Source organism: Alternaria conjuncta (genome assembly GCF_024043145.1).
Source record: "Alternaria conjuncta strain BMP 0040 chromosome Unknown scaffold_18, whole genome shotgun sequence".
Taxonomy (NCBI): Eukaryota; Fungi; Ascomycota; class Dothideomycetes; order Pleosporales; family Pleosporaceae; genus Alternaria; species Alternaria conjuncta.
In genome coordinates this window covers 67,730-92,432 of record NW_026250107.1, presented here as the reverse complement: position 1 = coordinate 92,432, position 24,703 = coordinate 67,730, and the positions used below count along the sequence as shown (strand labels likewise).

At 52.4% G+C, this 24,703-nt stretch overlaps 10 protein-coding genes across 10 annotated transcripts; 6 read left to right on the top strand and 4 right to left on the bottom strand.

Moving 5' to 3' along the window:
- Window positions 1-95: 95 nt before the first annotated feature.
- Window positions 96-2,153, bottom strand: J4E85_009612 (uncharacterized protein; the record flags this gene model as incomplete). Its single annotated transcript, XM_051473832.1, has 1 exon — window positions 96-2,153. The coding sequence occupies one exon, from the start codon at window positions 2,151-2,153 to the stop codon at window positions 96-98; it is 2,058 nt and encodes a 685-aa protein (XP_051322236.1).
- Window positions 2,154-3,111: 958 nt separating this feature from the next.
- Window positions 3,112-3,909, top strand: J4E85_009611 (uncharacterized protein; the record flags this gene model as incomplete). The annotated part of the gene is made up of 2 exons (XM_051473831.1): window positions 3,112-3,268; window positions 3,317-3,909. The coding sequence occupies 2 exons, from the start codon at window positions 3,112-3,114 to the stop codon at window positions 3,907-3,909; spliced, it is 750 nt and encodes a 249-aa protein (XP_051322235.1).
- Window positions 3,910-4,048: 139 nt separating this feature from the next.
- On the bottom strand, window positions 4,049-5,235 carry J4E85_009610 (uncharacterized protein; the record flags this gene model as incomplete). Its single annotated transcript, XM_051473830.1, has 2 exons — window positions 4,049-4,223; window positions 4,271-5,235. The coding sequence occupies 2 exons, from the start codon at window positions 5,233-5,235 to the stop codon at window positions 4,049-4,051; spliced, it is 1,140 nt and encodes a 379-aa protein (XP_051322234.1).
- A 1,359-nt stretch (window positions 5,236-6,594) lies between these two features.
- Window positions 6,595-8,277, top strand: J4E85_009609 (uncharacterized protein; the record flags this gene model as incomplete). Its single annotated transcript, XM_051473829.1, has 1 exon — window positions 6,595-8,277. One exon carries the CDS (start codon window positions 6,595-6,597, stop codon window positions 8,275-8,277), a length of 1,683 nt encoding a protein of 560 aa, XP_051322233.1.
- A 360-nt stretch (window positions 8,278-8,637) lies between these two features.
- Window positions 8,638-12,987, top strand: J4E85_009608 (uncharacterized protein; the record flags this gene model as incomplete). Its single annotated transcript, XM_051473828.1, has 1 exon — window positions 8,638-12,987. The coding sequence occupies one exon, from the start codon at window positions 8,638-8,640 to the stop codon at window positions 12,985-12,987; it is 4,350 nt and encodes a 1,449-aa protein (XP_051322232.1).
- Window positions 12,988-13,358: 371 nt separating this feature from the next.
- On the bottom strand, window positions 13,359-14,091 carry NDK1 (nucleoside diphosphate kinase; the record flags this gene model as incomplete). Its single annotated transcript, XM_051473827.1, has 4 exons — window positions 13,359-13,621; window positions 13,677-13,824; window positions 13,971-14,001; window positions 14,075-14,091. 4 exons carry the CDS (start codon window positions 14,089-14,091, stop codon window positions 13,359-13,361), a joined length of 459 nt encoding a protein of 152 aa, XP_051322231.1.
- A 310-nt stretch (window positions 14,092-14,401) lies between these two features.
- On the top strand, window positions 14,402-17,541 carry J4E85_009606 (uncharacterized protein; the record flags this gene model as incomplete). The annotated part of the gene is made up of 3 exons (XM_051473826.1): window positions 14,402-14,486; window positions 14,586-15,369; window positions 15,417-17,541. 3 exons carry the CDS (start codon window positions 14,402-14,404, stop codon window positions 17,539-17,541), a joined length of 2,994 nt encoding a protein of 997 aa, XP_051322230.1.
- Window positions 17,542-19,430: 1,889 nt separating this feature from the next.
- On the top strand, window positions 19,431-20,022 carry J4E85_009605 (uncharacterized protein; the record flags this gene model as incomplete). Its single annotated transcript, XM_051473825.1, has 2 exons — window positions 19,431-19,564; window positions 19,617-20,022. The coding sequence occupies 2 exons, from the start codon at window positions 19,431-19,433 to the stop codon at window positions 20,020-20,022; spliced, it is 540 nt and encodes a 179-aa protein (XP_051322229.1).
- Window positions 20,023-20,661: 639 nt separating this feature from the next.
- J4E85_009604 (uncharacterized protein) lies at window positions 20,662-21,322 on the bottom strand (the record flags this gene model as incomplete). Its single annotated transcript, XM_051473824.1, has 2 exons — window positions 20,662-20,843; window positions 20,896-21,322. 2 exons carry the CDS (start codon window positions 21,320-21,322, stop codon window positions 20,662-20,664), a joined length of 609 nt encoding a protein of 202 aa, XP_051322228.1.
- Window positions 21,323-22,754: 1,432 nt separating this feature from the next.
- Window positions 22,755-24,532, top strand: J4E85_009603 (uncharacterized protein; the record flags this gene model as incomplete). The annotated part of the gene is made up of 4 exons (XM_051473823.1): window positions 22,755-22,934; window positions 22,991-23,377; window positions 23,427-23,774; window positions 23,831-24,532. 4 exons carry the CDS (start codon window positions 22,755-22,757, stop codon window positions 24,530-24,532), a joined length of 1,617 nt encoding a protein of 538 aa, XP_051322227.1.
- Between the last annotated feature and the right edge of the window lie 171 nt (window positions 24,533-24,703).

Below are 24,703 nucleotides of genomic sequence, written 5' to 3'. Positions count from 1 at the left end.
GCCCTTAACGAAGTAGATGTTGAATCAAAGAACTCCCATTATCGCATAGCTTCCTCAAGTCATAAGTTCATAACATAATTCTCAACCCACTTGCATCATGACTGCGATGGCGCAAACTTGACTACGTTCCTCAGTAAATCTGTGCCTGTCTTCTCACAAGCTAACAGCAAGCTGTCTATCCCCGGAATGCTTTCCAGCTCATCTTGCGTCTGCGGTCTTGCTCTAATGATCAAATCTAATGTATGGTCTGTTATGATGGGTGGAGCCGTTGCGGATCGAGCGGGCAATTTCCGCGTTACCAGTTTACTGAAGGCCAGAAGCTTCGACCGAGCGATGCGCGATCCGGGTGATAGTGGTGAAATTTGTGTTGGAGTTGGCGCTGAGGCTGAGGCAGGGCCTTTGCTGGCGACGCCGAGGGCGTGGCTCAGGGATGGTTGCTGCGTGAACATTGCTTTCGATTTAGAAGGTGTCGTTGTGTCTAGTGGTCGTTCTTCCGATACTTTACCAGCTAGTGTGATGCGAGGTGTGGTTATTGTCGAATTTTGTAACGGTTTTCTCTCAGGCTGAGTGGCCTTTTCTGCGTCGGTCTTCACTGGACTCTCAGCGCGTTTGCGCTTGGTGCCGGCGCTTGTTCGCCGACGGCTGGGACTGCCAAAGTCGAGTGATGGAAGGGTGTCGTCAGAGTCGTAAGGGGATGTACTGCCGTGCGACTCGTTGCCATGATTCACGCCAAGTTTTGTCTCTGCCATGGTAAAAGATAGGCCAGTGTGTAGTTGAGGTGTCCGGGGAGGCGCGGTTTCGAAAGCAGGAGAGGAGTCTCCGGAGCTATCATCTGCAACCTTGCGTTGCACCTTTGGGCGGCGGGGTGTATGCGGCAACTGGATTTCTGGTTCGGATGGCTTCACAGTCCCAGCTGATTGCTCGATGCCGTTCGTGGCAAGGAAAAGTGAGATAACTTCCAGCCACTCATTGCCGTACTTTGTTTGTTGGATCTTTCCAATACCTTTCACAGCAAGCAGACTCTCAGTATCGCAAGGCTGTGCGCGCGCAATGGCTTCTAGTAGAGTGTCGGATATGACGCGAGATGGCTGTATCTTTCCAGTCTCTGCAAGGGATGCTCGCCGAACAGCTAATTCTTCGAATAATGCTTGTGAAATATGATCCAATGTTGACGCACTGGTCTTCGCAGGTGCTGTTTTCTTCGGTACTTTAGAGCTTGTTCTTGTTGTTCCACTCTTCGCAGGTTTGACACCAAAGAAGGCTTCTGTGGTGATGGTCGTACCGTCTCCGACGTCCAACAGTATCGGATCATCTCTCGATGCCTTGCCGCTCAGGTACTTCTCAGCGTGAATCGGTAATGGTGGGGTAGGTCTCATGGCAAGTCTCTTCGCATTCATACATTTGTAAAGCATGAAGCCCGCGTACGCATCTCCAGCCGCGTAGTTGATCTGATCTTTCGACAGGGGCTTGCTCCAGTTGCTTGTCCTCACGTCACCCTTGTAAAGGGGCAGACCGAGCTGCTCCTCCACCTGATGTGCCAAACTCACCAGCTTGACCGACACCAACTCCGGCTTTGCAGGGCCGAACTTTACGAGGCGGTAGAGATGGCTGGATTCGACGGCACCTTTGGGCTTGAGCCCGAAGAAGCGACTCAATCTCGAAAAGTCCGCCTTCAGCACATTGACACCTACTTTGCCAATCTTGGGATCCTCAAGAATGCGTTTCAATGTCGGCGCGATTATGTCTTCGCTTGTCTTCCCTGGGTGCAGTCCGATGTGAAACAACGCGATCTTGTCTTCAGAAGCGAGTTGGATCAGTCCAATCTTGTTCTGCAAATCGTCTCTTTTCCAATCATTCCATGGCCACTCCATGTCAAAACCAATGACAGGTTCCTCAAGGAATTGCTTTGCATATATCTCGGATTGCGCCTTATTCTTGCTATACAGAACTTCGACCTCCTTGTCTTCGGGGCCTCGATAGAGCCGATGACTCCACCATTGTTTTGGTGCGGCTTGAGTAGATGAGAAACCATAGGACTGGAGTGACGAGGCTTTGGGCTTCTGTGGTTGTATGCAGTACGCGAGTGGCCAATGTGGTTTCGGTGGTTTGGCGGGGTCTTTTGAAGCCACGACGGCGTGGCTGGAACTTGCCATTGATGTTATGCCCTTCCAATGAAGATATCGTCCAGGCCCAAGTCGTCGGCGAATAATGATGGATGGCATAGGAGATGCCTAGGAGGTATCCCTGATCGCGCGACATGCACGCAACGTGGCGATCGGCGCTAAGAGAAGCACAGACTGTCTTCAGCGCGCGCTCACGTGTGGCGCCCCTAGCGTGTTTTGCCAGACGCTCTTGCCCAGCAGTCCATGGCTACTCCCGGTTCGTCCCATCTGCTACGTCAGACTTTCGTCTGGAACAGTTGTCGGAATTTGAAAGACACCTCGACTCGTCTCTTTGCTCCAGTTTCGGAGGTTGACACCTTGGCGAAACCCTGACAGGTCTGCGGACGTTCCCCACTGCGTCATTACGGCGGGGATGCAGACCGTGAGCCGTTGCGAAATCCGCTACTTCAAACGGCTCTCACGACCTGCAGTCTCGATTTCGACCCCAGATATCTGTGCATCATCTTTTCACAAGTAGGCGCTCCGTTTCGGGGGCGCTTCGGAGACCCAGGCAGCGAGATATTGCCTGGACGCTGTCACGTAGTTGGATGACGAAGGACTGACCACACAGCAGACATTTCTTCAGCATTATCAATGCCTCCTACGGCTTCTTGCGACACATGAGCGAATTGTCGAAAGGTATGATCCTGGATTTGCTTTAGGCATTGTGGGCGTGACGATTGCCAAGATGTGACAGCCAGGTCTTCACGCAGATGCGGTTTCATAGTCATATGGAACACTCTACGTAAGCACGTCACCAACTATCGGCGCTAGATGCACTGCGACAGACTATGCCACGGCTTCAGCGAATATTCCTTGGGGCCGCGTACTTCGATAATGACGGTATATGTAGGCTGGTAGCCTCATTTCGGGCCGCCTCCAAAAAACCACTTTTATTCCATCCTGTGTACAAACTTCTCCACGCAATTGTTTATAAACGAATTTTCTTATGATGCATTTCATACCTTCAGTATTGGTTGCTGGATTAGTGGGTCTTGCGCAGGCGCAAGTACCCTCAGGTTTTACGCCTCAGGCTACCACCAAGCTTGAAGTCATCTTCAATTCGACCATGGTCAACTCAGCCGGGCAGCAATTAGCAAAAGCCTGTAAGTCTCCAGATATCTCAAATCAGAATGCAATCCTAACCTGTCTAGCTGCCGCGACACAACCACAACTTGCATTATCCAGCGCCATGATAGATGCAAGCCAAACGTACATGTTTGTGATGCTCGACCTCGATGTACCACCAGCGGACGGCGGCACAGAACGCCGTACACTATTACACTGCATGAACACCGGATTCAAAGCAACAAAACAACAACTCATGGGTGCGGCCACTCTGCTCGCATCATCGGAAAAGGGCCCCGCCCCATACATCCCTCCAGGCCCTCCAGCAACCGACACAGTCGCGCATCGATACGTCGAACTGCTCTTTCCGCAGCCTGCCAGTCTGAACATCCAGGCATCAGCATTCGCTGGCGTACAAGACAGGATAGGCTTTGACATCCAATCGTTCATGTCGCAGAACGGTGTGAGTGCGCCGCTCGCGGCAAACTTCTTCCGTGTTGATGGAAGGATAAGTGCAACGGCTAGTGGAACTGGATCAGCAACAGTAGCGTCGGGCGCTGTTGCTACGCCTACGGGAACACCACAGGCCTTCACTGGTGCAGCTGGCGAGATTAGCGTACCGTATGGAACGGCTGGTTTGCTTAGCGGTGTAGCTCTTTTCGCGGTGCTCGTGTTGTAGTTTACTATGTATCTTGAACGAATGTTACGATGTGATGAACTGGATCAGGGAGCCGAAATCGTGTCCTAATGTACTATTGGTGATAAACAAGCATGATATCCACGCATATAATTGTGCATCGAGTTCTATATGCACTGCTCTAGTTCATCGCCTTATCAGCATCCACGATACTGTAGTACTTCCTACTGCTTTTAACGCGCATGCCCTTGCCGTACTTAATCATTACGAGAAATACTGCTGATGCAGCCATTCCAACGAAGGCTGCAGATATGAAACAGTTCTGGTAGCCCAAGTCTGTCAGCCACGGCGTAATGCTACGTTTCGTTAGCAAGTCATTCTGTAAAAGCTTTAAAAAACTCACCCGTAGCTGATTGCAAACGACATGGTGTTGCGAATCAAGATAACCGTCACGATCGCATCGCCACTTATGTCGTGGTAGCTGTCGATCATGTAGTTTACGCTGATGGTGACGCCAACTGATGAAGTAAAAGCGACACAACCCATTGCAAAGACGAGTCCAAACCAGTGTACGCCATGGGCAGCACCAACACCCCAGAGTATCAAGAATGCCGGGACCATCACCAAACATACTGCAAATGGCCATAATCGATGCTCAGCCTCCATGACGCCGTTGTTTCGGCGCGCTAGTTTGATGGTCAACCAGTCGCTGAATCGTCCTGAGAACAGTGCTCCGGCAACGACTCCAATGCAGCAAGAGACGTAGCTGAGACCGACCATGGAAGGCTTGAAGTTGTACCCTGGGCCGCCGAGGATGATTGAAGCAGTGGCGTTCAAGACATTGAACCAAATGAGGTAAGAACCGTAGCTGAACCCTGCGTAAAAGATGACGGGCCAGCTCAGGTACATGAGACTACGTTTTGCGCGCTCGAAGACGTTGGATCCCGGGGACGGTTGCCAGATTGATAGCTTTTGCGTAAAAGTCTTTGTCGATACTCGCATATCATCGCTCGCAGTGGACTGCGAAGTCGTCGTGTCGGCCTTCTCTTGATCCACGACCTTGGACGGGTCTCTCTGCGGAGACTCAGCTGTGACGGCGACTCCCTCAATCTTTCTTGTATAGTTGGTCTCCTCCATGAATAGGAACATGAAGATCAGCGAGACGGTCAAGAAGATTGCCGGCCAGTAAAAGACCCACTGCCACCCTTGCCCTTCCGCAATGAAGCCGGAGATGATGGGAGCAAAATAGTTGCTACCGGCCAACGAGAACGCGTAAAACCCCATGTATTTCCCACGCTGATGGGTGAAGTAAACATCGGTTACGGAGATTTCGGGTAGAGCTTCCACTGGTGCGACAAAGAAGCCCATGACGATACATCGAGCTATCCACTCGCCATTGCTTTTGACGTACGCACTTCGAAGGTCAGTACGAGAGTATGTCACTGTAAAAGCATCCGTACTCACCTCCAAATACTGCATCCAATGGCACCAACAACCGATATGAGGAAAGTAAGACGTTTGCCGTATCGCAGTGCGAAAGGTTGCCAAAAGAGAAGACCCCAACCGAGGAACAGAAACATATATCCAGTGCCCTCATTCAGCGTTGACACGGATACTCCCGAGGCTTCCGATAGTGGTACCAAGACGGAGTACACTGTCGACACGGCGATACCCGTCATCCAGGTGTATCTTCACGGCTCGTTAGTCTCATATGTGGTGCGCGATAGTTGCACGTACAGGTTGGTACATATCGTCGAGGTGAGCTTACGGCGCGGAGACCAATTAAGCGGATCATCAGGATCACTCGATGGCGCTGGGTTGAGGATAATGTCTCCATTGCCTGCATGTCGAGCTTGAATGCTATGATCCAAATCCACCAGATGCACAGTACCCGGCACGGGAGCCGTGTCGGCGGAGTGTGCGCCAACGGTCATAGTGATAGTCGACTGCCAACTAGGTAGCTGCAGGCTTCAGCTGCTGATGCAGTTATATCTTGAATGCTGAGCTTCTGGAACTGGTTATACCAAAAGTAGACAACAAGAGTGGGGTGGTATGCAGGTGGAACCCCAAGAACACGGTAACTGCGTCATTCCAGTTTGGAGCTCGTCGTGGAGCCTGCATGTTCGTTATCACATTCCCTCGTCTCCAAATCCTTGCCCTCAGGGTATATGATAGCAGGCCATGGAGATAGCCACCCAGATGTCTTTCCTGGGCTGCCCATCTCCGTGTGTATCTACCGGCTTACGCAACTTAGCAGGTCCATGCGAAGAGACCAAGAGTCGAGATACCAGACACAAAGCGGGGAAACGTTCGCCTGATAGGCAGTAGAGGCGCTGCGTTTATTGGAAGATAACCGGAAAGTTGGAGTTGTTGGAGCTGGATATGGAAAGGAGTTGCTCGCTAGCTGATGCGGGACAATGTGGGATGACGCGCTAAGGGCCGTTTGTCGGTATCTATTCCGCTCCTCAACACCAACCACGCGCCTTATCGGCTTTATCGCCATACGATAATCGGCCGTCATATACCAGCACGGAACTTTTCCGGTGACCACGTTTACATACGGGATGTCTCTCAACGCCACGAATGCCAGGGTAGGTATCTTGTCTTGGGTCTAGCCTCGACAATGACGATACAGGTGGAGATAAGACCGCGATGCTGGTTCACACGATTGACACCGCTTGAGCACACAGACTACTCACATCTTTCAATCGTCTCAACTGAACCAGAATGACAACTCACCCTTCTGAGCTCGCTATAGTTCAGCCCAAGCCTGTGCCTCAAGGTACAGCAGATTACGAGAAGAAGCGAGCCTCAATCCTTGAAGCATTCGCGCAAAAGGTGCCTCCGGAACTACGCTTGTCGCCAGAACTATTTGCCAGTCCACCGAGAGATGTCTCGGGAATACCAGTCACCTGTGGTATACTCACATCCGCTGAGATCGACATCACGGAAAAGTACGATGCCGTAGGCCTTGCTGAAGCCATCGCTGCACGCAAGCTATCAGCGGTCGAAGTAGCTACCGCATTTTCGAAACGCGCTATCATTGCACACCAATTGACATGCTGTTTGACCCAATGGTTCATGGACGAGGCTGTCAAAAGGGCACAAGAGCTGGACGATTACATGTTAAAGAACGGCAAGACGATTGGCCCGCTCCACGGTGTTCCCATCAGCATCAAAGAGCACATGCCCATCGCTGGAACCTATTCATCACAAGGATCGTTAGCGAGCGTTGTCTTCAATGAGGAGGATTGCCTACTGGTGTCGATGTTGAGAAGTATGGGTGCGATATTCTACTGCAAGACCAATCAGCCTCAAACGATCATGCACTTGGAGTCGACATCTCACTATGGCCGCACGCTGAACCCTTTCAACATCAACCTTAGTGCTGGTGGCTCATCTGGTGGCGAAGCTGCCCTAGTGGCCATGAAGGGATCAGTACTTGGCGTAGGCACAGATATCGGCGGCAGTATAAGAGGCCCTGCCGCATTTTGCGGTGTCTATGGATACAAGTCAACTTCATACATGCTACCGATGAAGGACTTCCTCGCGCATTCATTCTCGGCAGAGCTCAACGTCCTGTGTAGCACTGGTCCATTCTGTCGGAGCTTACGCGACATGGATCTTTTCATGACAACCGTTCTGGACCAGAAACCGTACTTGCTGGATCCCAAGGTGGTTCCGCTTCCTTGGACAGGCTTCAATACCAAAAGCAAGAAGCCTTTGAGGGTTGGTATAATCGAGAACGACGGGTTCATTGACCCTCAGCCACCAGTCAAGCGCGCTGTAGCATGGGCTCGTAAGCGTCTCTCGGATGCTCAGTACTCGGAGGTCATTCAGGTGAAGCCTTTCACGCCTTACAAGGCACAAGAAGCTTGGAAGCTGATCCGCCGCATGTACTGGCCAGGCGGTGGCAAACTAGCAAAGGAAGATGTCATGTCGACAGGCGAGCCAGTGCTACCCCTGAGCGACTGGAATTGGAAAGATGTCGAGCCTCTCGGTATGCTCCATGCTGAAGAGGTTAACGAGCTTCGTGCTACCCGCGACAAATACCGGTATGAATTTGCCGACAGCTGGAATGAACAAGAAGTCGACATCGTCATTGGGCCTGCGTTTGTCGGCCCGGCCTCTGCGCATGACACTGCCTTTTATTGGACATATACGAGTCTGTATAACTTTATTGACTACCCTGGGGTGGTTGTACCTACACCGATCAAAGCAGAGAGCAAGGAAGAATATGCCGCAGGGTACAAGCCATTGAGCGACGAGTGCAGGCACACCAAAGAGCTGTGGGAGAGCTCAGACTTCGAAGGAGCGCCGATCAACTTGCAAGTGAATGCAAGAAGGTATCACGACAATGATTTGTTTGGGGCGTTGAAGGTCTTGAAGGATGTCTTGGATCTGCCGTAGAATTAGGCCTGTACCTCTGAACATAGCGCGCTCCTGTACAACACACACACCTATACTGCCAGTTTTATGGATATCCTAGTGACGACTTTTATTTGTCACAATGAACAGGACACCGAATAAGCCGAAAGCGCTGCGTTGATAGCAAAAGTGACAACATCAAACGTGCTTGATGGAAGCTGGGATGCAGGAACAACCGAGGTGGCCGCAAGCGGATGGAAGCGTGCAGGGATGTTGCGCGGAAGGTGCGCTGCTCACACGTCAACACCACCCACGGGCGCAATACCCACTTTCCCACCTAGACAAATCGCCCTTCTCACCATGTCGCATTCATAACAAACATCTGCGCTCTCGCCGCGCATCATGGATTACACACATATCGCAGAGCTCAGTCCAGAGCTGGCCGCGATCGAATCGAAACAGTTCCGAGCGACCGTCACGTTAATATGGCCCTACTCGTCGTCGACGCGACAATTTGCCCTGCTGCTCGCTGAGCCCGACCTCCGGCTACGGCGCAAGAACGGACAAGTCAGAGCGCGCTTCTCTGGCGCCAGCGCGAAGGCCATTGCGACAGCAGGCGTGGGCATTGGCGATGAAGTGGTTCTGAGCCTACGAGGCGCCGACTTTGTCAAGGAAGGCGCCGTCAGCACACCAGGCAAGAGCATTGAGTGGGAGCTATCATACACACAGACAGTAGTGATCCGGGTCTATCGAAATGGCAGCGAAACAGCAAATCTCGAACTCGTCGATGCCGCGCCTACGCCTGCGATCGGATCGCCTCTCCGCCCAGCAGCCCCGATACCTGCGCGCGAATTCTCCTCCCCTGCTTTCTTCAAGCGGGCGCGCTTATCCGACGGTCCCTCCTTCCCAGCACCCTACGATCCCTTGGCGGACGAGACGGAAGACGGCCATGACCGAAAGCGACCCAGGAAGTCATACGGGGACTGGAAGGCGTGGACGTACAGCGCGAGGACACCGTCGCCGGAGAAAGAGGACGTGGATATGGAAGAAGAGCTCAATTCTGTTGAAGCGTCGCCTAGCCGTGCAGGGCAGCTTCCACGCACCCCCGTTTCGCCTCAACGACCAGCCAGACCCTTATATGTTCAGGAAGATGAGGAGACGGAGCCGAATACTCCAACAGACGAGGGTGCAGAGGTCGTTGGCGAGTCTTCTACGGGGCCACCAAAGGACGCCGATTCCCACGATCTCTACACTGGGCCCGACGAACACCCACCATCAGATGCACAATATGCTTTTGGAGGCGATACCGAGATTGACACTGAAGTAAATACCGAGGAAGAAGGCAACACGCGTGATGAGCTTAATGCTACCAGCACTAGCACCACCGAGGCGGATGTCGAAGAACAAGAAGACAGACCACTTGAGCGCGTCCAAGAACCAGTGGTTGACATAGAGGCGGTCACAGGAAAGGATAAGATAACTTCGACTCATGAAGCAAGCTCCTCAGAAGTCGTAGAATCACATGTGGAAACCGAACCTGTGCCCGCCGCTGGGGCTGACAACCACGCCAACAACGAGCTTACGATTGCTATGCCTCCTCCCGCCTTCCCATCGGTCGCTGCAGGCTTGTTGACGCCGATCGGTCGAGAGCCTGAAAGTCCAACGCTTGCGCCACAAGACGCCTCCAACCTTCCATTGCCGTCACCGTTTCCAGGAGAGCATGACGCTGATGCTGCGTCTTACTTTGGCGTTGCTACTACTATCGAACAGCCGGTCGAAGCCGATGCTACGGGAGACAAGGAAGAAGATCCACCAAGCGAAGCGAGCTACATCGGCGAGACGTCCTTCTTCAGCTCAATAGGCTCATCGAGAGCTTCGGTGTTACACCCGAACCACGAGTCGGCCTTCACACCTGTACGATTCACATTCGGCATGGACGGTGCTGGCTATTCCCGCCCCATGGAGCTATCGTCGCCTCCGCCGGAAGCTCAACCAGTCGAGGAGAAAGCTGAGAACATCGACGTTTCAACCTCGCCCGCCCCTCGCGAACACGACGATGGCGATTCGGAAGCAGAAGATATGTCTCGGTCACGCCTGAGCACTCCCCAGAGCGATGATACAGATGAGGCCGTTGAAGATTTGACTACTGCAAATCCGGACATGGTAGAAGACGAAACGGCCGAGCCAGAAGTCGTAGAACTCTCCTCGGAGGACGAAGAGGAAGCCTTGAGTGAGATCGACCCGGATTCGATGGCAATCGAACGCCATGTGCAGCCCAACACTGCTCAACAGCCTGAAGAAGACCCCGATGTCTCGGATGACATGCAATCTGTAACCGGAAGCCTAGAAGACACCCGTGGCCAAGCACTGGATACAGGCACACAACATTCCACAGCTACGTCAGCTATCGTCGACTTAGGCTCCCCTTCAGACGATAACAGCGAGATCGACACCAGGCATGAAGAGCAGCAGCATAGCTCTAGCCGAAGACAGTCTCCTTCTCAGGACCAGCCCTCTGCCATGGATCTTGGTAATCATAGTGAGTTTGTAAACCTGGATTTTGCGACCGTGGACGCATATGCTCTTGATACATCAGAGGAGCAAACAATTACTCACACTAAATCTCAGGAACCGGAGCCTGACGCTGTACCACACCCCACGGAGGAACCGTTTTCACCTGTCGGTGATCTGCCAGAATCGAGCTTGGAGGCTACTGACGACTACTTGCAAGACGCATTTCCGATGGAACACGCATCATTCGGGCAGGAACATGAGCAAATAGCTGCCTTTGAAGATGATCGCCAATCGGATGTCCACATGGAAACAATAGAAGGGGCCGCTGTATTCCAGGCAGACGAATTCAATGACCAATTAGCGCCTGTCGATACCGCCCAGACAGCTAACGAGCCTGTGAATCAACATTCTGGCATCCTCAGGTCCGATGCTCACAAGAGCGAAAGCATGAGTGCTGTGCTTGAGCCGCCTGCAAGAAATACTAGGTCAAAAGCAAAGGCCTCGGCGCCCCTGGAGAACGAAGATGCTGCTGTCCCTGAAGCCAACAAACGATCCAAAAGATCTGTGACTTCTCGTGCCCGTTCAGCCGTATCACCACCCAGAACACGCGCTCATTCTGCCCTCTCCACACAGACGTCTCCTTATAGTCTTCGCTCACAGTCGAGATTGTCGCCAATGGAAAGCTTGTCAACCGGTGTTAGCATTGCTCGTCAGCGAGGCTCGCGTAGACATGCTTCGCAAAGAAGTGTAGACTCTATACCCGATATTGAAGTATCCCAAACGCACGAGTATGACCGATTCGTTTCCAGCTTCCAGCCGTCGCAGGAGTTGGGTGCCTCACAAGGCAGATATTCCGATGTCGCTTTCATCAAAGACTCTGAAGAAGAGAGCGCACGCTCCGAGTATTCGATATCTACTGTGCATCCATCAGACATGGAGTATATGCATCACAGCGATCCTGTCGACCGTGCCAATGCTTTTGATGCTGAGAATGATGAAGGCTTGAAACCGCCGCCAGCAACTGCGCCAGAGTTGGGGCTCTCGAAGCAAAAGGTCAGAGGGAAGAAGAACGCGCAGCAAAGCGTGGAGATGAGGAGTAGTAGTCCTGCTCAACCCGAATCTCCGCACGTTACACAGCCATTGGTCAGCAGTCCAGGTACACAACGACATGTAGCGCGATCAAAGGACACAATAACTCCCAGCCCACGTAACGTACGAAGAACGAGGAGAAAAGTATATGATCTTCCAGGTGGAGGTAGCCAAGACGTCAATGATATTGACGCGCTCATGCGCAGCTCACCACCCGTTTCACCTAGAATCGACCAACGGACGAGACAACAGGGCAAAAGGCCCATCACCCCAGTTGCAAGCCAGCAGACTGCCATGGAGTCGCAGCCCAGCACCACGGCCCAAAATGAACAAAACACCCTTTTAACGCCTCAGCTCACACAAACCACCTCTGCAGGTCTGCGCTCCTTCCAAGCCGACGCCAAGGTCGACATGGAAGCCGTGACTGCCTCACCAGAGCCCAAAACAACACCGCGCCGCAAACACAAATCGACTGACGCAACAACTATCCCCGCATCTCCAACGTTGATTGATCCATCGTCCGACGACGCCAACACCGATACGCCGGAACCACCCTCGGTCGGCCTTTCCACGCCACTAGCTTACTATACTCCTCTAAAGGACCTCGTCTACTTCCTCAACCGCTCCTCCGACTTCCACTCGGCTACCAAACCCGACATACTTGCCCTGGTCACCTCTCAAACTACTCCAAGCGAGAAAGCCAAGAAGGGACCAAAAAACTGGTTCACCAGTCTGCAGATAACAGATGCTAGCTCCTGGCCCGAGACGATAACGGTACAGATCTTCCGCGCTTATCAGAATGCACTCCCAGAGGCGCAGGTTGGCGATGTGATCTTACTCCGCGCGTTCGCAGTGAAGTCGTTGAACCGGCATCCCATGCTTACAAGCACAGATGAGAGTGCATGGTGCGTATGGCGCTGGGGCAAACCTGTCTGGGGAGCGAAGAGAGGTGCGTTTGGTGAGTTGAGGGCAAGAGAGGAGATCAAAGGACCAGCTGTTGAGAAGGGTGCAGGGGAATGGCGCGAAGTGGAGAAGTTGAGAGGTTGGTATACCGCGAAGATAGGTACTGAGTTGGCGAAGAAAGAGGAGGCGAGGGTTCGAACGAGGAGTAAAGATAAAGGGAAAGAGCCGGCAGGTGAAGATGCATGAGGGTTGTGGGCTTTTGCGCGGCGTTGAGGAACGTCTAGAGTGTAGTATGGTTATGGTATGGCGCATGTATAGGATTCACTGGGTGCATTACGTTCATGCTTTGGTGGACCACATTAGCATGAGCAGCACTGCATCACTTTGCGAGTCAACAAAGTATTGAGAGATCATTCATGTGTCTCATTGGTTTCTACCATATTCCTTTTCATGCGATCGTATCTTCATAGCCCACACCTAAACCCTGAAGTCTAGAGCCAGCTTTTCGCCCAGAGCGTCTATGACTACTAGGCCAGTCCGTGGACCAGCTATCCGTCGCAGAAGCTCGTAGCTACTAATCTCGCTCCATTCTCTCGTAGTCTAACTGTATAAGGCGTCTATTTCTCGTAAACCCAGTCGTGCTGGGCGGACTTCCAGCTCTGGACCTCCCCCTCCTTGAACCAGAGAGCGATCTCCTTCTTGCCGTTCTCGACGCTGTCGGAGCCGTGGCAGACGTTGCGGCCAACGTCGAGGGCGAAGTCACCACGGATGGTGCCGGGGGCGGAGGCGAGGGGGTTGGTGGCACCGAGGATGGAGCGGCCGGTCTTGACGGCGTCACGGCCCTCCCAGACCATGGCGCAGACGGGGCCGGAGCCCATGTCTAGTGGATGTTAGTGGTGGAATTGGGTATATCTCGTTCGAAACGGCCAACGTACAGGCAATTAGACCGGGGAAGAAGGGCTTGTCGCTCAAGTCGGCGTAGTGCTTCTCGAGGTGCTCTTTGGAGGGAGTGACGAGCTTGATGGCGGCGAGCTTGAAGCCGCGGTTCTCGAAGCGGGTGATGATGGGACCGATGAGGCCACGCTGTTGGGCATTCGTTAGTATATGTGCTTTTTATCTTTTGTTGAGAGCCCCGCTGTCTCAGTCGTAACAGCAGAACCATTGTAACAATAGATTCATTATTGACAGCGTGAAGATTACAAAGTTCGAGAATTGAGAGAGAAACATACCTGAACACCGTCAGGCTTGATAGCGATGAAGCTATTCAGCTGTCAGTATACGGTTCACCGCCCTTCAGCTGCCCCTCGTCTTGGGATCAGGATGCCCAACGTACGTCTGCTCGGTAGTCATTTTGGCGATGAATTGAAGTTTGAGTTTTTGTGTAAAAGTGATGTGTCTTTACAACTTGATGAGAGGAAACGAGAAGGAGAGGCGGACGTGTAGCTGGAATTTTATGAAGGGGGTGGGGTATCGACGCCCTCGTTGTTGTCTAGTGGGGTAGCTTGCATAAAATTATGCCTGATTTGTGCAAGAGAGCTGGACCCTGACCTTGGCGCTGCTTCAAAGTCCACATGGCATCTCGAGCGTTGAGGACTGGCCAGTTGATTGATTGACTGATGATATTCCAGGCTGGCTTCTGTGTATTAGAGAGCTGCCTGTCATGATTACTTTACGGAAGCAGCCTCCCCGGTGGACGGCTGTGATTTTGGTGTTGGCGCTGTTGGCTTGCCTGTTCGTGCCAGCTGGTATGTAGCTAAGCTCCCCCCCCCCCGATATCTCCAGTCCACGACGGCATTCTTTCTGCATACATGCAAAGTTACAAGGAGGTTACTAATGGATATTAGTATCGGTCAAGCATGAGAACTTCAAGACATGCAGTCAATCGGGCTTCTGCAAGCGCAACCGCCAGTTCGCCGATGACGTCTCCGCTTCGAGCTCCTGGACCTCGCCCTACGTCCTCGACCCTGCCTCAATCACGTTCAAGAATGGCCAATTAGATGCCGTCGTGCTCAAGACACTAAAGGAAGGCGAAGAGAAAGCTCGCTTGCCGCTCACCGTTACATTCCTCGAGTCGGGCGTGGCACGCGTTACTCTTGACGAAGAGAAGAGGGCCAAGGGCGACATCCAACTGCGACACGACAGTCAAGCGCGGAAGGAGCGATACAACGAGGCGGCGCAATGGACTCTCGTTGGAGGGCTAGACCCGTCCAAGGGCGCTGCTTTCAACCCCGAGACGGAAGATGGCTACACCAAGGTTGTCTACGGCAAGGGCAGCAAGCACCAAGCCGTCATCCGCCACGCGCCCTTCGGCATCGAGTTCCAACGCGATGGCGAGACGCAAGTCAAGTTCAACGAGCGCGGCTACATGAACGTCGAACACTGGCGACCCAAGGTTGAGAAGCCACAAGAGGAGAAGAAGGAGGGCGAGGAAGAAGTCAAGGAGGAAGAGAAGAAGGCCGAAGAGCCTGTAGAGGATGAAAGCACGTGGTGGGACGAGAGCTTTGGTGGCAACACAGACAGCAAGCCGAGAGGCCCTGAGGCTGTTGCGCTAGACATTTCATTCCCTGGATATGCGCACGTCTTTGGTATCCCAGAGCACGCGACAAGGCTATCTCTCAAGACCACCAGGTGCGCAGTATCCACACAAATACATCTACTTAGCTGACGATCTCTAGGGGCGGCGACAATGCCTACACCGAGCCATACCGACTGTATAACGCCGACGTCTTCGAGTACGAGATGGATAGCCCCATGACTCTCTACGGCGCCATCCCGTTCATGCAAGCCCATCGCAAGGGTTCCACCGTCGGTGTCTTTTGGCTCAACGGTGCCGAGACCTGGATCGATGTGACAAAGAAGAGGAACACCGCCAACCCGCTCGCTCTTGGTGTTGAGGGCCATACCGATACTGAGACGCATTGGATGTCGGAGAGTGGTCTGCTGGACGTCTTCGTCTTCCTCGGACCGACTCCTCAGGACCTCACTCGCCAGTATGGTGAGCTGACTGGCTACACGGCTATGCCTCAGTCCTTCGCCATCGCCTACCATCAGTGCCGATGGAACTATGTCACCGATGAGGATGTTAAGGACGTCGACCGCAGATTTGACAAGTTCAACATCCCGTACGACGTCATCTGGCTTGACATTGAATACACACAAGAGAAGAAGTACTTTACCTGGGACCCTCTGACCTTCCCCAAACCCGAAGGCATGCAGCAGCAGCTCGACAAGCGTGACAGGAAGCTTGTTGCGATCATCGACCCTCATATCAAGAATACGAACGATTACCCGATCATCGACGAGCTGAGGAAGAAGGACCTCGCTGTCAAGAACAAGGAAGGCAAGCAGTACGAGGGCTGGTGCTGGCCTGGCTCATCCATGTGGATCGACTGCTTCAACCCGGCTGCCATCGACTGGTGGAAGGGCTTGTTCAACTACGACAAGTTCAAGGGCACTGCCCACAACACCTTCATTTGGAACGACATGAACGAGCCCTCGGTGTTCAACGGCCCTGAGACAACTATGCCCAAGGACAACTTGCACCACGGTAACTGGGAGCACCGCGATGTTCACAACATCAACGGTATGACTTTCCACAATGCGACATACCAAGCCATCACCGAGCGCAAGAAAGGCGAGATTCGCCGTCCCTTCGTGCTTACCCGAGCTTTCTACTCTGGTAGTCAGCGCACGGCTGCCATGTGGACTGGCGATAACCAGGCTGAGTGGAGTCATCTTGAGGCTTCCATTCCCATGGTCCTCAACCAGGGTATCTCCGGCTTCCCTTTCGGTGGTGCAGATGTTGGAGGTTTCTTCGGTAACCCAAGTAAGGAACTCTTGACTCGCTGGTACCAGGCTGGTATCTACTACCCATTCTTCCGTGGTCACGCTCATATCGACACTCGTCGTCGTGAGCCATACGTCGCTGGCTCTCCATACACGGAGATCATTACTCAGGCCCTTCGTCTTCGTTACCAACTCCTACCTGCCTGGTACACTGCCTTCCATGAGGCTCACACCACCGGTGCCCCTATCATCCGACCCAACTTCTGGGTCCACCCTGCCGACGAACGTGGTTTCGAAGTTGACGACCAACTCTACATTGGCTCCACTGGTCTCCTCGCGAAGCCAGTCACAAAGGAGGGTGCTGACAGTGTCTCTATCTACCTCGCGGACGACCAGCCCTATTATGACTACTTTGACTTCACCACTTACAGCGGCGCTGGGCACCACACTGTACCAGCTCCTCTCGAGAAGATTCCTCTTCTTATGCAGGGTGGCCACGTCATCCCACGCCGCGACCGTCCTCGTCGTTCCTCTGGACTCATGAAGTACGACCCCTTCACTTTGGTCATCGCTCTCGATAAAGACGGCAACGCTGCTGGTACTCTGTACGTTGACGATGGCGAGACCTTCGACTACGAGATGGGTGCCTTTATCCACCGCCGCTTCTCCTTCGACGGCACTCGCCAGATCCTCACTTCCTCCAATCTCGACTCTAACAAACGCACCGTCAAGTGCGAGAAGTACCTCAAGACCATGGAGAAGGTGCGCGTCGAGAAGATCATCATTGTCGGTGCACCCAAGGCGTGGAAGGACATGTCTGAGGTCGTCGTCATGCAGGAAGGTGAGAAGGAGACGCAGAGGAAGAAGCCTGTGCCGCTTGAGTTCCATGCTGCCGAGGGTAAGAAGGCTGCGTATGCGGTGGTGAGGGACCCGCGGGTGTTTATTACCAAAGGGTGGAAGATCGACTTCGCGGAGAAGGGCGCTGGGCATGAGCATCATGGTCATGAACATTGAGCTCTGGGGTGTCTAGATGTATGAGAAGCGCGCATTGCAACAGGGAAAGGATCGTGGAATCTGAGATGAAACGCAATCTGTATAGAACTAAGATTACGAATACATGTCTACTTGCGCATATGATGACATGTACATCGGCGTGTATAGCTCTACCGCTCTTTTCTTCAGTGCTCGGACGCTTTCGTGACAAGGCAAATACCACGGCTTCTTGCTCGGACCGGTATGTTCTCCACAGACCAAACGTGTCACCTCATTCGCTGTCCCTTCCAATCTCGATCTCGCATACAAAACCCATGGTATCAGTCGCTAGCACCCCGCTGCGTTCCTCTCCATCTATTAAGTTGTTAGGACAGATAGTAAGATGTATCAAAACTGCCTCGATTGCTGCGCAGCTAGAGCATAGTAAGAGAAAGGCGTACTAGTAAGAAGTTAGCAAGATTTCCTTAAAAGCTATCCGTGGCAGCTACTTTATCCTCCCTTCTTCCACAAACCACATAGAGCACCTTCAGAGCCCACCTCCCATGAAAAGGTCCACTCTGGTGTTTGAAACTCATAGCCTGGATGACGGTGGATGAAACCCTTCGCAGCTTCTTCTGAAGACCATAAGGACTCTATCCTAATTTGCTCAGATTTGGCCGCCCCTGTCGTGAGCTGGTCACATATCTCATCTCCAAGCAAAAGGATAAGATCGCTCGTCTGACGCGACAGAGGCAACTCTTCCGAGAAGTCGTGGATGATCGAAAGGCTCGCAAGATGGAGGGGGAATAAAGCTGTACTTTCGTCGAACCATCGAACGAGGTTTGAGGCTGTAATTGGTGTGACGTGCAGGCGGACGTGCTGCATTTCCGCGAAAGTCTCAGGCATGTCGAGGTGAGCGTCTTGGAGCTGATATTGGAAGGTCCCGAGGTACTGTCGAAACACATTGGCGCACTCGCTATCCATCTCAGATCGAATTTGGCGACAGGATAGGTAGAGCCCCATGTAGGAGGAGAGAGGTACTGTGTGGGGTATTGCAATGTAACCGTATACTTGGTTGCGCAATTCCGCGGGCAGGTCAAGAAATGACGACATCTTTCACACTGCTGTGGCAGACGCGGTTGGAGTGCTTGTGCTGTTTTGGAAGCTGTTGTTTGTCTGCGCTTGGTGGTTGAGTGGGTGAGGAAGTTACCTGGATATAAAGAACGCGTACTAGTGCAGAAGGCGCGCTTGTGTCACCTTCACATGCGATGACACCAGCGCCGAAGGCACCGTCGTTGCCAAATTTGGAGCCGCTTTCACGTACGATAGCTGTTCAAATGACTCATACAAAAAGTACCTACCTTGCCTGACTCTTTGACAGTGTTCGGTCGCACAACGCTTGGGGCTAAGTTCGGAAATGGATACGGACGTTGAATGGCCGTCGATGGAGAGCTCATCAGCAATGGCGTCGGCATGAACGGTTTGAAAATTCTTGGAAGTTTTAGATGAGGCAAACTGAGTCAGTATTCAAGTCTGCAATAATGCGATACCTGAGGCCACAGCAACATCTTAACACATAGTGACACTGACGCGGTGCCGTGTAAAATCAACAAATCTGATTCTGTTGGCAACGAACCTTGAAAGCTTCCTTTCAGATCTTTATATTCGCATTCTTTTTTCTATACTACCTTCTGCCACATGTTGTGTAATGTGCAGGCTCGCGCACTCCGAAGATCTGGCAACCCGGCGATGCGTGACGTCAAAGTGAGCGAAGTCATTGGTCATTCGCTCACGACCACATTAAGTCACAGCGCAAACGTCAGGTGCAAAACAAAGCATCGCAACGACGATTCGCACCCTCCTTTCTCCAGTTCCAAACCACATTGGGCGACCTCTACTCCCTTTCCATCGCCATCCAAAGCATAGTCATCATGCCTCAATACCACACCGCGACCGGAACGGTCTCGTATCCAGATGCGAAGTCGAGCTTTCCCAAATTTCCGCAGGTCGGATTCGGTCGCGCGGTCGCTATCGGTATCGGAGCCGGCTTTGTAGGAGCCTTAGTGTAAGACAGTTGCCACCTGACCATCTTTCTGCAAATGCCTGACTTTCTCCAGCATGTCAGGATCGAACAAAGTCGAACAGTTCTTCACAGGCCGTCCAGACTCCTACGTACCCGCGCGAACGATGGGTAACCACATGGGTGTCTCACCAGAATTTTACCAGCGCCACACCTTCCTGTTGAATCATGCTCATCACTTCGGTATGGGCATGCTTGCTGGGCCTTTCAGAGCGGTCATGTCGTACTACGGCGTCATCGGGCCGGTAGCTGTCTTCATGCATACCGGTATTCGCATCATGCTGGATCAGTTGGTGGAGACCACAGCGAATGTTTCCATGGTTCCGTGGACGTGGCCGATCAACGAGCAGGTCATTGACATTTTGCATAAGGGGACATATGCGTTTGTCACTGGCTACATATGTGATAAAATGGTTAGGGGTGTTGACTGGTTTAACAGCTAAGTTATGCTACTCTTCCCTTGCCACTGTGTACCTCTGTCGTCCAGGATTGTCTGGTACCCACATGCTTCCAGGGAGGACCAGAGATCTCGTCATTTTGCTGTACTGTAGTTTTGACGACGATGCGCCTAGAGTTCCCAGCAAGTTCTTCCTGACTACTATGCGTATCATCCCAATACATATCCGCATCGCCACGTTTGGCTCGAACTGGGGCACAAATGATGCTCTTCATCTTTATCTCATCAGTTCCTTGTTTGAAGTAGCCTTGTGCATTGTACGATGGTTTCGAAGTATTTATACGCTTTCGAATGAAAGATGCGAAGGCAGGCGAACATGCGATCATGATAGCTGTATATTCTGTCAGTCATGTATTGAACCTCGCGGATGGAGCAGTGAACATACCTATTGAACATTCCAATATAGTCCACAGCATCAACCACTTGGGTTCCGGTGTTGTAGCCTTTCCACTACCATCAACACCGACTTGCAAGCATCGTAAAGTTGCAAAGGCGATGCAGATGAAACCGCTCCCGAACAATATGAAGATACCAACCTTTTGCTTGCGAGGCATCTGGAGGTTCCATGTCAGATGTAACGGTAAAAACATGACTACGTGGATTAGTACGCCACGCTGGGAAAATGTTAAATGATGCGCTTACTTGCTAAATCGGTCGCCACATCGACGGAGTACGCGAAGTAGAGACTGAAGATGACTCTTCGGTCCTCGTCAAGAGTTCCGCCGCACTGGCCCTCTCTGAACTCCGCGTTTAGGTCGTCGCATGTAGTAAAAGTGCTAGTGACACTACCAATCCACGCCCAGAGGTCTATTAGCGAAAGTATTCGGGCAAGTCTTGCTTCGCATACTCACCAACGCACAAAAAGCGACCAAGGCCCACCATATCTTCCTGTAGATGCTTGGCAGCCCAGCGAGCAACTTCCGATACAACGTCATCAATGACATCTTGACCGAGATAAGAAGGGTGTAAAAGCAGATCTGACCAGCCACGAGGAACTTCAGCATTGCAATAGCATCGTTTTTCATAGTGGCGTACGCTTCAGTCTCTCCTTCCATGAAAGCATACGCCCTGTATATCGGTGGCGTAACGACGTGATAGCAAGCCCATAGCGCGATGAACAAGCAATACGCAAAATAGACAAAGAAGTCTGGCAGCTCGAACGGTTTACGTTTGGCGATTTGCAATACGGCGCGCGCAAAGACAAATCCGGACGTTAGGACGAGCATGACGGCGTTCGTCCGTAACAGAACATCCTTGGAAACTGGAGCCTTCGAAGCCTCGTACATAATGAGTTGGAGAATGAGATCAAATGACGACGTGAGCCGTATAATGTAAAGAAGAGACTTGAGACGTCTTGTTATCAGACGGGAGCTTGGGTCATGGAAGACGCATATGTCATGATCCGCCGCAGTCCATATAACGGTTTTCGTAAACCGTGTGTGTCAGGCCATGACGGGTACTTCACCCAGAGACACCCTGTCGTCCCTAACAACTACAAATTTCTCTGCCCGTGTTTGATGCCAGTGGGAAAATGACCATCATGCACCCCTACGGCAAAGTGTGACACGGCGAGAAGGATCGCAGGGCACTCCAGCGAACACTTGGCCGATAGAAAAGCAAAAGAGGCTTGATCCTGTATCCCAGGTCGTTGGAACCGATCGGAGCATGTTACCTTCTACTGATTGTGCGGCGAAGTGGCACAGTGCATGTCACCAACTTTCGCGTTAATTATACAGCGAACATGCCGAAACATGATTCTAGAACCAAGTTGGCTTTACTATGGCGAATTAGCAGCAAGAATTGCTCACGGGATGTGTCCGAGGAAGGATCTCGCAACCGAACCTTTGGTCCTCATGGGATGCATCCTACTGGTCACTTAGCGGCCAGGGTCTGGGTGGCACGGTGAGGCGCTGCGCCTGCAGACCGCGAGATGGGAACGCAGCCCTTGTAGGTGCAGATATTCTGACAAAGTCCTCTCATGGATGGAGTTCCGGCTAATGCGGGTGGCAAAATGAATGAGCACGGCGTATTAGAGAAGTGGACAACATCTTTGCAACATCGCTCGTTGGCATAAACGAAAGGTGTTACGGGAAGACCACGGGTTGAGGCACAGCGGCCCGCTCAAAGCCGGTATGGACGAGCGACACGATCGGAAGTTTTCCAGCGTCAACGGGGAGCACTCCGTAGTGGCTTGGCGTTTAGGGACTTCGCTATCTGGGTGTGGGTACCTCGGTAACGCTACCACCCCATCTTCACCAAAAGCCTGCCGTCGCATCCCACGCATACTGCGGCATGGTTACTCGCCATTAGTGCATGATCCTCCATCCTGCCTTTTTCGACAAGCCGTCCTAAGCTACCAGCAATTCTGAAGCGATCGAACAGCAGCGTATGCAAGGGATCTGCCGCCCCAATATAAACACTGCCAGGGATACCTACTTGCAGGTGGGCGTGCGTTGTTTAGTCGGCCAAAGCTTGACTTTCGCCGCCGCGCTGGGCATCTCGAACCTCCCACGTGAGTACCCTAGCCGCTCGCACCGCCTAAACTTTGAATGCGGCAGCAAGAGCGCAAGCGAGATGAACTTCGCATACTCATGCCAATCGTCGCTCGATGAAGATCTGCCAAACGAAGCAGAATAAATCAGGCTGAACCTGCGCTCCATCACATCCGGTTTCTTGGATTCACGCCCAAATTTCTTCTTCCTTCCCACTGCATCCAGGATGAGATCCTTCATTCCTCTTGGCGCCTTCGTGGCATCTGTTTCAGCTCAGACTGGGGCTTTCGAACCAGCAGACTTCAACGTGACTGAAGCTTTGATCGCCAATGGTGTCAACGTCTCCGCCATCCCTCAGCTCTCGGGCTTAGTGGAACGGAGCGCACTCAGTGGCTGCTCGATAGCTGTGCGTCTCATCTTTCGTACTCTGATTCTATACCCAAAACGCTGACAGATACATAGTGCTCTTCGTTGAAGCTCATATATGGCAGCGGAAAGCTCCTATCCGAACAAACCTCAGCCTATGACGCCTTCACTGCCACATACTGGGCTGCCCAACAGGGCGCCTTGAACCCTCAATGTATCTTCGAACCTTCAAACACGGTGGAAGTGTCTTCATTGGTCTTGATATCTCGTCTCACTCAGTGCCCTTTTGCCGTCAAGGGTGGCGGCCATGCTGCTTTTGCTGGAGCATCGAGCATCGAGGGCGGAATCACTGTTTCGATGAAGAGATTCAACACCGTCGCGGCATCCAACGATAAGAAGTACGCCAATGTTGGGCCAGGTAATCTATGGGTCGATGTCTACACCAAACTTGAGAAGTCAGGCCTTGGAGTTGTTGGTGGCAGAGTAAGTCCCACCAAATCTATGGCATGTGAGCTAGCTAACAATTCTCCAGATGGCTCCAGTAGGTGTTCCAGGTCTCGTGTTGGGTGGCGGTATCTCCTTCTTTTCGAACAAGGTGGGATGGGCCTGCGACAACGTTGCTGCCTACGAAGTCGTTACAGCTTCTGGTCTCGTGGTAACCGCAACCCCAACGAAATTTCCCGACTTGTACTGGGCACTTCGTGGGGGCGGTGGGAACTTTGGCATCGTTACAAACTTCAAGCTCGATGCGTTCCCACTCGGCCAAATGTGGGGCGGTCAACGCATCTTTACAGAGAACAACTTTACTGGCGTACTCGATGCTCTCTACAACTTCGCCCTTACCGGATCCTCCAAGGACACTGACGCTGCTGAGATTGTTGTAAGTACCTACTAGTGGTGCAGCCGTTGTATTGGCGTGTGTCTGACCCCGCGCAGTCTTTTGGATTTGAGTCCAGTATCGGAAAAATGGCGATCGTACAAACACACTACGCACAACCTGTCGCCGATCCTCCCGTATTCGCGGAGATCAGAGCCCTCTCTCCCGTGATGGATGACACAGCATTTGGCACGCTGGCCAACATGACTATGAAGATGAACGGCGGTAGTGCTGAGGAAGAGCTTGGCAACCGCCAGACTATGTGGGACGTGTCTCTCAAAGTCGACCGCGAACTCTACACCTATCTCGTCAACACCTACTACACGCTGCTTCCAGATATTCAAAACGTTGAAGGTCTTTCGCCGTACATTTCCATCCAAGCTATCACAGAAGGCCAACTCAAAGGCATGCAGAAGAATGGCGGTAATGCGCTCGGTCTTGACGCCAGCAAGGGACCCTATTTTGTCATGAACATGAGCGCCTGGTGGAACAAGGCTTCGGATGATGCTGCTGTTCTCAAGTTCTTCTCCACTGTCATGAACAAGGTCAAGGCTTATGCGAAGAGCAAAGGTTTGGACAATGACTACATCTACATGAACTACGCAAGCGAGTTTCAAGATCCTCTGGCAAGCTATGGATCGGCGAATGTAGCGAAACTGATCGCTGTGAGCAAGAAGTACGACCCTGCTCAAGTGTTCCAGAAGCTACACCCAGGTTACTTCAAGTTGGGCCAAGGAGCGCCCAACAAGAACATGCCATGAAGCTAACTACGCATGCTGCGGTTTCCCGATAGTCATAAGTAAATGGAAACTTTACAAATCAACCCACTCTTTGGTTGTTCTTCAAGTGACTAATCTCCATGATAATCCCATCCGCTCAAAACGCCCAAGAATCAAGTTCGACGTGCACCGGTACACCTGCAGACCATGTAC